The sequence below is a fragment of the Lepidochelys kempii genome, chromosome 11, assembly GCF_965140265.1.
Source record: "Lepidochelys kempii isolate rLepKem1 chromosome 11, rLepKem1.hap2, whole genome shotgun sequence".
Taxonomy (NCBI): domain Eukaryota; kingdom Metazoa; phylum Chordata; order Testudines; family Cheloniidae; genus Lepidochelys; species Lepidochelys kempii.
The window spans coordinates 41,353,743-41,366,301 of record NC_133266.1 but is presented as its reverse complement, the minus strand read 5'-3'; the positions used below and the strand labels follow the sequence as shown (position 1 = coordinate 41,366,301).

At 43.1% G+C, this 12,559-nt stretch overlaps 1 protein-coding gene across 5 annotated transcripts in view; it reads right to left on the bottom strand.

The window, feature by feature from the left end:
* Nucleotides 1–10,170: 10,170 nt before the first annotated feature.
* MAP3K20 (mitogen-activated protein kinase kinase kinase 20) overlaps nt 10,171–12,559 on the bottom strand; it is a 126,169-nt gene continuing 123,780 nt past the window's right edge. For 4 of the 5 annotated variants that reach the window (XM_073305871.1, XM_073305875.1, XM_073305873.1 and 1 more), the window contains exon 19: nt 10,171–11,631. In XM_073305871.1, coding sequence (XP_073161972.1) covers nt 10,940–11,631 — 692 coding nt within the window. In that variant the 3' untranslated portion in view covers nt 10,171–10,939. The remainder of the gene's footprint in view (nt 11,632–12,559) is intronic. The other variant, XM_073305870.1, reaches the window with a different exon arrangement.

Below are 12,559 nucleotides of genomic sequence, written 5' to 3'. Positions count from 1 at the left end.
GGCGTTAAAAGAATTCTGTGCAAGTTAAAAGCAAATACATTAAGTGTTTTTATTACTCAGTAAAACTCTATTGTTTGGAAAACAATTAATCTTTATTAGGTCCCAACATATGCTGCAGAATGCCTGGCGATAGTGAAAGTACCCACTTAGTTGTTATGGTACACTGTGACACAGCTCAGGATCAGTGACACAGAGTGTAAATAATATCATAAATGTACAGCAAGCACTACAAAATGAACAGGTGCATTGTCAGTGTTATATTCATAGATGTGCTCCATGCACCACACAATTCCTAACAGGCCACCCAAACTGCAGGGCCCGGTAGAACACAGTACATCATAACGCATTGCTGTGGCTTGCTGTTAAAATGCTCTTTTCAAAGCCTCTCTGAGTTGTAGAGCTCTGCATTGAGCTTTTCTGATAGCCCTGGTTTCTGACTGTTCAAACTCAGCAGACAGCCATTCGACCTCCACCCTGGTGGCAACTTTTCCCTCTTTGCTTCACAGATATTATTTAGGACACAGCAGGCAGCTATAACCACTGGGATGTTTTTCTCACTGAGATCCAATCTTGTGGATCAGCAATGCCAGCGCCGCTTCAATCTACCAAAAGCACATGCAACTGTCATTCTGCACCTGCTGAGCCAGTCGTTGCATCTTTCCTTGGTGCTGTCGAGGGGCCTGGTGTACAGTTTCATGAGCCAAGGGAATAAGGGATAGGTGGCGCCGCCCAGGAGCACTACTGGCACTGATGATCACCAATGGTAATCCACTGATAGGGAAAGAAAATCCCTGCATGTAGCTTTCTGAACAGTCCTGTGTTCTTAAATATGCAAGCATCAGGCACCTTCCCTGACCAGCCAGCACTGGTGTCAGTCCCCGGTGATCCACCAGTGCTTGCATAACCATAGAATAGCAATTTCTGTTGCTGCCAAAATAGGGGGGGGGGTGCTGTCTCTCGCTCCACCACAGTTTGGGAACCCCATTGCTGCAGATCCATCCATTATGTTCTGCACATTGCTGAGAGTCACAGTCCTGCATAGCAGGAGAGTATTAATGGCCCTGAACGCTTGCATGATAATGGCACCCACAGTGGATTTTCCAATTCCAAAATGACTACCCACTATCTGGTAGTAATTCAGCGTTACAAGTTTCCACACTGTGATTGCCACTCGCTTCTCCACTGTCAATGCAGCTCTCATTCTGGTGTCCCTACTCTGAAGAGCTGGCGTGAGCTCAGCACACAGATCCGTGAATGCAGCCTTATTCATCCAAAAGTGGTGCAACCACTGCTTGTCATTCCAAGCCTGCATTTCGACAGGATCCCACCAGTCAATGCTTGTTTCTCGGGATCAGAGGTGATGCTCCACCATTTGCAGATGCTCTGTGAACATCACCAACAACCTTGGATTGGTTCTAGCTATGCCCCATAGTAATATATCCCTTATGAAATCCAACTGAACGATAGCAATCTGGCATTGCAAGCCTCCACACAGTGATTGCCACTCTCTTCTCCACCGTAAGTTCAACTCTCAATTTGGTGTCACTGCACTGGAAAGTTGGGGCGGCTCCGCACAGTTCCAGGAATGTGGCCTTGTGCATCCAAAAGTTCTGCAGCCCCTGCTTGCTTCCCATACCTGCATAACGATGCAATCCCACCAGTCAGTGCTTGTTCCTCGGGCCCAGAACTGGTGGTCTAGCACGTGCAGCGGCTGCTCCATGAACACCAACAGCAACCTTGAATTGTTTCATTCCATGGCCCACAGCAAGGCAGCCTGCGAGGAATCATCAGATTCTGTCATGCAGCTTTGGAAATACTGCCGGATCAGGCATGTTGTGTTTGTAATGCTCTTCACAATACTGAAGAGCAGTGCAGGATTCAGGGTTTATTGCAGAGATGGTGGACGTGTGGGTTTGTGGGGTTTTTGAAAAGAAGTACGAACCATAATAGGATGCCTATGGAACGATGGGATGGATAAAACTGCATCATGGGACGTTGTACCCATGTTCTCAGTTACCCCTGCGTGACTCGTTTGCTCCCAGGAGGCAAACCCTTCCCAAAACACCCTGCACTAGATGGTGGCAAGTTGCACAGTGGGATAGCAACCCATGGTGCACTGCTGTCTGCATCAATGTAGTGCTACCAGTGAGGATGCACACCGTCGACACAAGGAGCATATTGTGGACATGCAAAAGCAATTTAATTACTGTGGCAGTTGTACATCAACGTAATTTAGATCTACTTAATTTTGTAGCATAGACATGGCCACAGATTAGCAAGGGAATATAGCTATTGGCCAGGCATGAATGCCCAATTGAGCATATATAAAATCATGGCTGGTTTAGAGAAAGTAGATAAGGAAGTGTTGTTTACTACTTCTCATAAAACAAGAACTAGGTGTCACCAGATGAAATTAATAGGCAGCAGGTTTAAAACAAATAAAAGGAAGTATTTCTTCACACAACGCACAGTCAACCCATGGAACTCCTTGCCAGAGGATGTTGTGAAGGCCAAGACGATAACAGGGTTCAAAAAAGAACTAGATAAATTCGTGGAGAATAGGTCTATCAATGGCTATTAGCCAGGATGGGCAGGGATGGTGACCCTATTCTCTGTCTCCCAGTAGTTGGGAATGGGTGACAGGGAATGGATCACTTGATGATTACCTGTTCTGTTCATTCCCTCTGGAGCACCTTGCAGTGGCCACTGTTGGAAGACAGGATACTGGGCTAGATGGATCTTTGGTCTGACCCAGTAGGGCCATTGTGATGTTCTTATATATGGAACAGTGTGAGATGTGGAAAAAAGTATAGTGATTGACAAAAGAAGTGAACTCATGAAATCCCAGCCTGACCCTGAAAAAAGGTCAGAACAGATCTGTTCATTTTTAGTGACAGGAACTTCACGGTCACAGTAGATTACTACTCCTGTTTCTGGGAGGTGGACTGTCTGGAGGAAACTCAGACAAACATCGCGATCGGGAAACTGAAGGCACATTTTTCAAGGTATGGCTTACCTGACACACTATGCTGACAATGGGTGATAGTACACAGTAACAGAATTCAAACAATTCAGCACCAAATAGGAATTTGAGCACAAGCTGTCTTCCCCTGGGTACCTATGAAGCAATGGGAAGGCAGAGTTGGCAGTACAGACACAAGGCAATGGCAAAACAAACAGAAAGGGATCAAAACTGAAGACAACTCTGGAGTAGCAGCAGACAGCACACTTAGATAGATGGAACACCAATGTCAGGATTGGGAGGACAGTGAAAGATTCAGCAATCCCTGATGTAGGATAGTCAAAAGATACAGAGGTATATGGTCATTACAGAGGACCAACAGGACACAACCCAACAGAATGAAGGCAGAAACAAGGTGGAAGGCACTCTCCCACGAACAGCAATAACACGAACAAGAAGTGGGAGTCTGGTTTGAAGACCATCACACTTGAAGGACTGTGAGGTCCAACGGTCAATATCCTTAGGGTGGGCTGTGTACTAGTAACCTCTGGCCCCTACAGGCCACTCAACACTTGCACAGAAGAGACAACAACTAAAATTGGTAAAAGGACACCTGCATGGAACTTGGAGGAAGGAGCCCAGGTTGTAGGAGGGAAGAGTCTGGAGGAGGCCCAGGAAGCCAATCTGAATGCACATGATTGGAATGCTAGCTGTAATTGCCACATCTCTGTAAATAATTATTTTAATTAAGACTCAGTTTAGTTTTAGAAACTGGAGTCCTCCCTTGTTCCCAGTGTGCGTTATATAAAACACTAGGAATTACGGGTTTGACTCAACCTTTCATCCTTCTGAGGCAGATAAATTCAACTCTATGCAGGTTACTGAGAGGGATCTTTTAAAGGAGATCTCAAATGCCAAGGTCCCTGCCTTCTCTATGTGGATATCAATGGGACATCTTATGGCTTCAGTAGGATTTGGATCAGACCCTCAGGCTCATAACAGAACTGTGTTTATAAATATAGTTGTTGCTAGAGGGTTCTAATCTGATTTCTCTGACTAGTGTAGACAGGGATTTCTTTGTCTTGAAACAGATATAAAACCATACGATGAAGTTGGTAATGTATTAAGAGTTCTCAGGGGAAAAAAGTTGTCTAAAGACAGGTTGCAAATCCAGATACTCTAGTTCCAATTCTAGCTTGGACAATTTTGTGGGCAAATCTTAAAAATCCCATGTCACTTTTACTCTGATGTCCTTGGCCAAAGTGTCCCATTCTGTAATGTTGTGTACCATGCTGCAGGTTTCCTTCCACCCCAGAGGTGGCTGCATTTCAATGATGGATTAAATGAATCTTGAATGTCTTTAGTTTGTAAAACACTTGGGAATGAAAGGAGCTCTGTAAATGTACTATACCATTATCTATTACTAACACAAGGAATAAAAAGATTGGGAGCAACATAGATTAAAAAGCACACACAGGTCTTGCTGAGCCTTTTGCACTTGGTTAGGGTTAGGCAAGGCTATTTAAGAGTGTGTGTACAGTGCATTTTGTGATTTTAAAAATAATATTTTAATATTTTAAACAGGATTTGAATCAAAATGTATTTCAAACTGATAGTTTTGAATGTTACTAGTTTGCTACTTTGTAATTTATATTTTCCTTCACACTTGCATCTGAATACAAGATGAGTTTTAACACGTCACTCTGGCCTATCAAATACTTTTAGCACATAGATTTTTGACAAGTTCTGTCACTGTTGCTTTAACAGCCATCATTACACAGGGAGAAGATTTCTAGTTAGTCACAGATACGTGATCGTTTAGTTTTAATAAGAGTGATCAATACCATCAGATTTCCCTTTAAATGCTAATGAATGCTTTAACACAGCAGATGTGGACACACACAGTACATTGCAGATTAAAATTAGGCACAGAATTAAATTGCTTACAAACAGCAGAGGAATCAGTTTGGACATCTTGATAATCAGCCACCGCCAGCTGACAGCTCTTGGATGGCTACCGCCAATACCACACCTCCTAGAATCTCTGTCAGGTCAGGCCTTATCCAAGATCAGTATAATTACCCTGTTGTCCTCCTGACCCATCTGTAAAGTAAATACCCTCTTGCAAACTGTCACAGATTCTTTCTGGGATTAGGGAAGCCTCAAACCATGATCCTGGATGCAACCTTCTCCATTCCTGATCTTTGGATCTTCAAATTTTACCACTGAGGCCCAATTCTAGCAAATATTCTCAGGTACAATTAACACGAGGTATTACACAAAATTCAACTCTGGTTGGACCAAGAAATATTAGTTAGGGAACACCAATTAAAGTACAATTCTTGTTCTGAGTGGGGAACAAGGTTCAGTGTTTGATTTTCCATGTACCCTAACTAAGGCAATAGCTACTTTATGCATCTATTCTTTCAGGCCATGCTCAAGTAAATCAGAGTGGCTCAACAGCTTTGAGCACTTCAAAACAAACATAAAACAACTTTATCATCACACAGCTATACATACAGACTAACTGAGCTCTAGCTCAGTCTTGTTGCTATTTTGTTCCATCTTCTGTCATGTAATATGTTTGTGAAAGGGAAAGATAGTTAAGTGATAAAGTTCTTAGGTTTTCTACAATGAGGCCCTACCAATAGTGACCCCTGTTTCTGCTAGCTTGGTTTTGAGTGAACATGTTTTGAACACAGGAAATAAAACCCCCAATTCAGTGTAACAAGTATGTCTCCACCTCAACCTGCCAGTTCCCTCCTTCTTCCTCTTCTTTCATAGGGCCGGTGTAGAGCAGCAACTACAATTTCATCTGAAGTTGATCGAGCCAAATGGCTACATCAGGAGCAGCAGAATTCCCTCCTTATTATAATTCAGTTCAAAATGGCGCAGACAGCTGTTTTTATGTTGTTCTCGGAAGCTCTGCTTCTGGTATTGAGATATCTAGGAATCAATCCAATGAGCATTGTCTGGCATGACACTGTGAGGTTATTTCCTAGCATGGCAGCTTTTGAGGGCAGCAGCTCCAGGAATGACAACCTACATGATGGTGATTCATAAGTAAATCACAGAGCCATAATGACATACTTAGAGGCCTCCAAACATCCCTTGTTTGCAGGTACCTGGTTTGAGCTCTTAGACCTAATCTAGCGTCCACTCCCTATCACTTGGGGGCTGGTAGAGCCACAACTAAAATTTCAGCTTTCAGCTTTGAGCTGTGATGTCAACCTCCAGGTCCCATGTTACAGTTCATACTGCATAGCTATTGCAGACTAAAATATTCCAGACACCCCATTCCTGAATAAAAGTGACTTTTGTTCTGGAATAATTACTCTGTTCTATAATAATTCTGAAATAAAGTCGCTATTCTGGAGCAGAGTGTCCACAGGGGAAGCTATCCTGGAATAGCTTATTCTGAACCAATTATACTGGTCAATTTACCTGTGTAGACAAGGTCTAGGATAACGATGATAGTTGTGTAGTGTTTATTCTATGACTTTTTTTTTTTTTTAAATCAGCGCCTAAAATTTGTTACCCCGATTCTTCAGACCAGCTGAACCGTGCTCAGACCAAGTGTGGAGAGATGGGGACAAAGGCACCTTTTGCAGCTTGCTGATCCTCAGTCCGTGAGCAGCATTCTAAATCCTCAGTGTAAAACTGAGCAGTCTGCAGGTTGTAAATTTGGATTAACCCAGAGTCCCTGCACAATAAAATCTATCCTGATTTTTGAGCTCCAGGTAACTTTTCTCTCTGTGTTTCACCTTGGCCCTGTGACAGGCTGATAATCAGAATGGAAACTGACTGCACAGCTTTCACAATACATTTGTTTTGGTATAAAGTGTCGAAAAATAGCTTCAAAGGAAAGGATATTTGATACTTTGCATTGGTGAATATTGAAGTGAAACTAACAATACCTGGGAATCCACAATCATTTATCTATCTAAAGGTACGTCTACACTGCAAACAGACAGAACAAAAAAACTCAACCTTGTAGCAACAAGTTGCAGAGCCTGGATTAACTGACTCAGCTATGGGGCTAAAAATAGCAACGCAGACATAGTTGCTCTGGCTCTGAGAACCATCTCCCTTGTCGTGTTTCAGAGCCCAGGTGCCTGTCCAAGTGGGACTGTCTATGCTACTATTTTTAGTCCATGGAGGGAGCCCCATGAGCCCAAGTCATCTGGGGCTCTGAGACTCGCTGCAAAAATAGGATTGTTGTCACTTATCTTATTTTGGCCAGCAAAGAATCAATATGTCGGGGAACAATTAATTATACCTAGGCCCTAAAATTGTATAAAGTACTTCAAAATGCAACAGGCAAAATACTGACAATGCTTTTAATAATATACAAGTGTGATGCTAGACTTTGAGCAAAAAGTCCCCTGATCATCCATGTTTGGAAACAATAAGAAAATGCTAACATTAAGGTCACATTGTTCTCCATCACTCCCCTACTCAAAAAATAAAGGTTAATGAACAATTTAGGATATGTATGTACAGTATTGAATTACGATTTTCGAAGCTGAAGAATTACTGAATGGTAAATATAAGGGTTACATTTTGTTAGTCTGATGTTAAAGGTTTATGATTATGTATAGTGAATGAGTCTGGATCAGCCAGGATAGTACTTATGCCAAGGCTTTGGCCTAGCCTTTGCTCTGACGTGAGTGTTGATGTGCCAATTTCTCTCTTTTGTAGGTGGGCTTACGTAATGTTCACAGCTGAAAGGATAAAGGTGATGTTTTGTTCATGGAATGTATAGTGTTGGAGGACATAGATAAAAGGAAGTTAACCAATACAATAAAATACACGAAACATAACGCTAAAAAGTCTCTATGTTGGGAGAAATAGGAGTAGGGGGACATGAGGCATAATGACATGAAAACAGCGTAGATAGCCAAAGTTTGAAGCTTGCACATGAGTATTGTACAGGTTATGTAAGACACAATGTTCATCATTGATTGGAAGAAAGCTAATGAATATGTAATGTCAGAAGATATAAGACACAAGTCGGCGAATACTGGACCAGAAACTGAGATGACCACCCTGAAGGGGACAAGAGGCTCCTGGTACCCAGGAACTCAGTAACTTGGGCCCCTGCTTGTTCCATTTTATTTGTTTTTATATGATGAGGAATTATAAGGAGCAATTCTGTCTGAAAAATTTATAAATAAAGGCAAAAATTGATTAAGCTTAAATTGGGTGGACTCGTGTCAGTTTCCAACCTTACACCTTATAAACGGTTTCATTAAAATTGACTCTAGCTGCATTCCAGAAAGTCCTGCCCATTGTCTTACAGGACCCCCGGCTGCTCACAGTCATGTTGCAGCAAGGCTGGAATTTGCTGCCTCTCTCAACAAAAGTCATCACTAATTTACAGCTTTTCAGCTTCAAGCTTGTGCCATCATTGCTTTGGGCTTCTTTTCGGTTCTCTCTGTCTCTCTCTCTTTTTTTTTTAATCTTGGGAAATCTTAACTTTTTTTAATTGCATGAAATTCAATTTGAGTGAAAAGGTCAACAAGAAACTTTCTGAAGAGAAGCAGGCCTACAGCTGCGTCTTTCCTCTCTGTGGAGTTACAGACCACATTAATCACAAAGTTTGCTGACCTTCTCTTTACGATTTGAAGACTGCAAGACAAGATAGCACTTAAAATGCAATTTAAAAAATGCGAGCTGCACAGGGATAAATATTATCACAGGTTTCAATAGAATTAGATGTAGCTATTGTCAAGATAATTTCTCTCTCTTTTTCTCTCCTAAGAACAGCATTAAAACCTGTCACCTTTTTTTCCTTTCTGATCATGACAAATCCATGTCTCACAGTGTGTTAATATATGGGAGCTGTGCCTTTAAATGAAGGGAGAGGTGGGGATTTCTCATCCGTGGAAGGCAAACTGGAAGCAGAGGGAGGAAGGTCAGGAGCAGACTGAGCAGAATTGGGGTGTGTGGAGGGGAGATCTGTACTGAGGGTTGTGAAATAAGGGTATGTCTACACTACGAAATTAGGTCGAATTTATAGAAGTCGGTTTTTTAGAAATCGGTTTTATATATTCGAGTGTGTGTGTCCCCACAGAAAATGCTCTAAGTGCATTAAGTGCATTAACTCGGCAGAGTGCTTCCACAGTACCGAGGCTAGAGTTGACTTCCGGAGTGTTGCACTGTGGGTAGCTATCCCACAATTCCCACAGTTTCCACTGCCCATTGGAATTCTGGATTGAGATCCCAATGCCTGATGGGGCTAAAACATTGTCGCGGGTGGTTCTGGGTACATATCGTCAGGCCCCCGTTCCTTCCCTCCCTCCGTGAAAGCAAGGGCAGACTATCGTTTCACGCCTTTTTTCCCTGAGTTACCTGTGCAGATGCCATACCACGGCAAGCACGGAGCCCGCTCAGGTAACCGTCACCGTATGTCTCCTGGGTGCTGGCAGACACGGTACTGCATTGCTACACAGCAGCAGCAACCCATTGCCTTGTGGCAGCAGATGGTGCAATAGGACTGGGAGCCGTCATCGTCATGTCCGAGGTGCTCCTGGTCGCCTGTGTGAGGTCGATCAGGAGCGCCTGGGCAGACATGGGCACAGGGACTAAATTTGGAGTGACTTGATCAAGTCATTCTCTTTAGTCCTGCAGTCAGTCCTATTGAACCATCTTACGGTGAGCAGGCAGGTGATACGGATCACTAGCAGTCCTATTGCATCATCTTCTGCCGGGCAGCCATGAGATGTGGATGGCATGCAGTCCTTCTGCACCGTCTGCTGCCAGCCAAAGATGTAAAAGATAGATGGAGTGTATCAAAACAAGAAATAGACCAGATTTGTTTTGTACTCATTTGCAACCCCCCCCCATCTAGGGGACTCATTCCTCTAGGTCACACTGCAGTCACTCACAGAGAAGGTGCAGCAAGGGAAATCTAGCCATGTATCAATCAGAGGCCAGACTAACCTCCTTGTTCCAATAAGAACAATAACTTAGGTGCACCATTTCTTATTGGAACCCTCCGTGAAGTCCTGCCTGAAATACTCCTTGATATTAAGCCACCCCCTTTGTTGATTTTAGCTCCCTGTAAGCCAACCCTGTAAGCCGTGTCATCAGTCGCCCTTCCCTGTGTCAGAGCAACGGCAAACAATCGTGCATCTGAGTTGAGAGTGTTGTCCAGAGCAGTCACAATGGAGCACTCTGGGATAGCTCCCGGAGGCCAATACCATCGAATTGTGTCCACAGTACCCCAAATTCGACCCAGAAAGGCCAATTTAAGCACTAATCCACTTGTCAGGGGTGGAGTAAGGAAATCGATTTTAAGAGCCCTTTAAGTCAAAATAAAGGGCTTCATCATGTGGACAGGTGCAGGTTTACATCGATTTAATGCTGCTAAATTTGACTTGAAGTCCTAGTGTAGACCAGGGCTAAGATAATGATCTCTTCCTGAACATCAGGGCACACTACTGGCACCCAGAGCGTGAGGTTGCTGGGTGCCATAACAGCAACATTTGATAAGAATGAACAGAAGAACTTTTTGTCATGATACACAGTTACCTTATTTAGTTTGTATTGAATGATTAAGCTAATGTAACGGACTCCCAGCCAACCAGGGACACAAGCCAAGGAAGGGAGGAGAGAAAAGAAGTTGCAATTCATCAACATTTGGAATGAAAACATCATGACCAGGGACAGATGTTCTTTGTGGGAGCTGTGACTACTGGTGGAACCCCGGTTCTGCTCTCTGTTTGAACATGAGAATAGGCAGGCCATACTGGGCGACCAATGGTCCATCTAGCCAAGTATCCTGTCTTCCAACAGTGGCCATTGACTGAGTGAGTTTGGCTGTCATCTCAGTAAGAGGTAGTGTCTTCTAGAAGGCATATACTAAGGGTGGAAAAATTTTAAGCAGTAGGTCTGGTTTGGTTTGTATAAACCAAAAATTCTGTTAAATTAAAGGGAAAAAACCGCTCTAGAAAATGTCAGCTAGTCCCCTCTTCAGAACGTTCTCCGGTTTCGCCAAGTTCCCTTTGGTCTCTCTTTAGGTGACTTGCCTGTACTCTGTCTATGAGATTTCTTTGAATACTCTACCTTTATCCATCCACCTTCATTAACTTTGGTCTCTTCATCATTTTCTTTAGGTTTGCTTTCTGTTTTCAAAGGCATACCTGGTATGGACTTGGGTTGATGGGGATAGTGTGTGCGCTTTTTGTGGTCATATGACTTTGATGGGTTGAGTGTTGACTGGGAAGTCCTGTACATTCTTCCAGAATGACTAGGTGCTGCAGAAGCAGTTTGTGGGCTTTTTCCACTATATCTTCCATTTATGGAGAGTCCAGAGTCACGGACATAACTGCTCCTGCTTTTGCCTGCAGATCTGTCCCTTTCTGAAGGGCTATCAGAAGCTGCGCTAGAGGTACTACTTCCCTTTGAATTAAGATGTAGCGACGATAGAGTTCTCATCAGTCCATATGGGGTTGGAGATGAACTTCTGGAATGATTTATTGGTGTAATCTGATAGCTAATAGGAATTCGTGTCCGTCTTACAGCAGCAGCATAGGAGTCTTGGTTGTGAAGGTATGGTAAAAATTGTGTCACACTATTAGGACTGTGGGAATGGGAATGATGGTGTGAAGTGCTTTTTTCCATCTGACGCAGTCTTAGAGTGTACATCCATTCAACATCTATATCTGAAATATAAATGGAAACAAGAGTCACATGATTTGAATCGCCAAGAAATTGCATTCCCACTTAATAAAGACCTGCGATAAGGACTCAAAATATCTAGAGAGTAATTGCTGCTAAGAATGTAGCAAAATATAACATATCAGTCAAGTTATTCCCCTCCCTCTCAGCCTGCCAGAAATTAATGCCAGGTTTTACAGTATTCAAAACAATGTTATTTAATGCATCAATTAACTGGTGCATATAGTGTCACCTGTGTGGATCACAGAGGTTAGAAATGGAAAAGACCTATTAAACCATTCAGTCCATCTACCCACCAAAGCAGGTTTGCTTCCTAAAGAATGTTTTCTTGTGTTTTGTGTAGTCTAGTTTTAAATATCCCCTCTGATCTGTCTTCAGCTACTGCCCTTGGGAAATGATTCCACAGCCTACATTGCAAAGAAGAGCCTGAGACCTGTAAAAGAAGCTTGAAACAAGGAGCCACAACATCATGTGACAGGCCAGCTGTCCACCTGGACCACCAGCAAGTGCTCCAAGGACTATAGTTGTGAGCCAATAAAATACAGTAAGTCACAAAAATGACCTATATACAGGGAAGGAAATCTGTTCTTTCAGCATGTTGTAGGAGACCAAACCACCCAGCTACTAGGCAGGGTGCTTATAAAACTGTATAATCATCTGACACCCAGTACTGCGGATGCTTTGGCCCCAAGCCACTCTCTACACTTGCACTGATCAAAACGATCACTGGGGTTCACACATAAATTACATCCAATGAAGTGCATAGGCAGAAGTGATGCAAAACCTGATCTGAATTCATCCACCAACAGCACAAAGACTTCCTGAAGAACTATACCACTGCAGTAACAGAAACAACACCCACCTTCCTGCTCTCCATCCCCCAAAAAGCCCCACATGAATTCCTCCCCACCT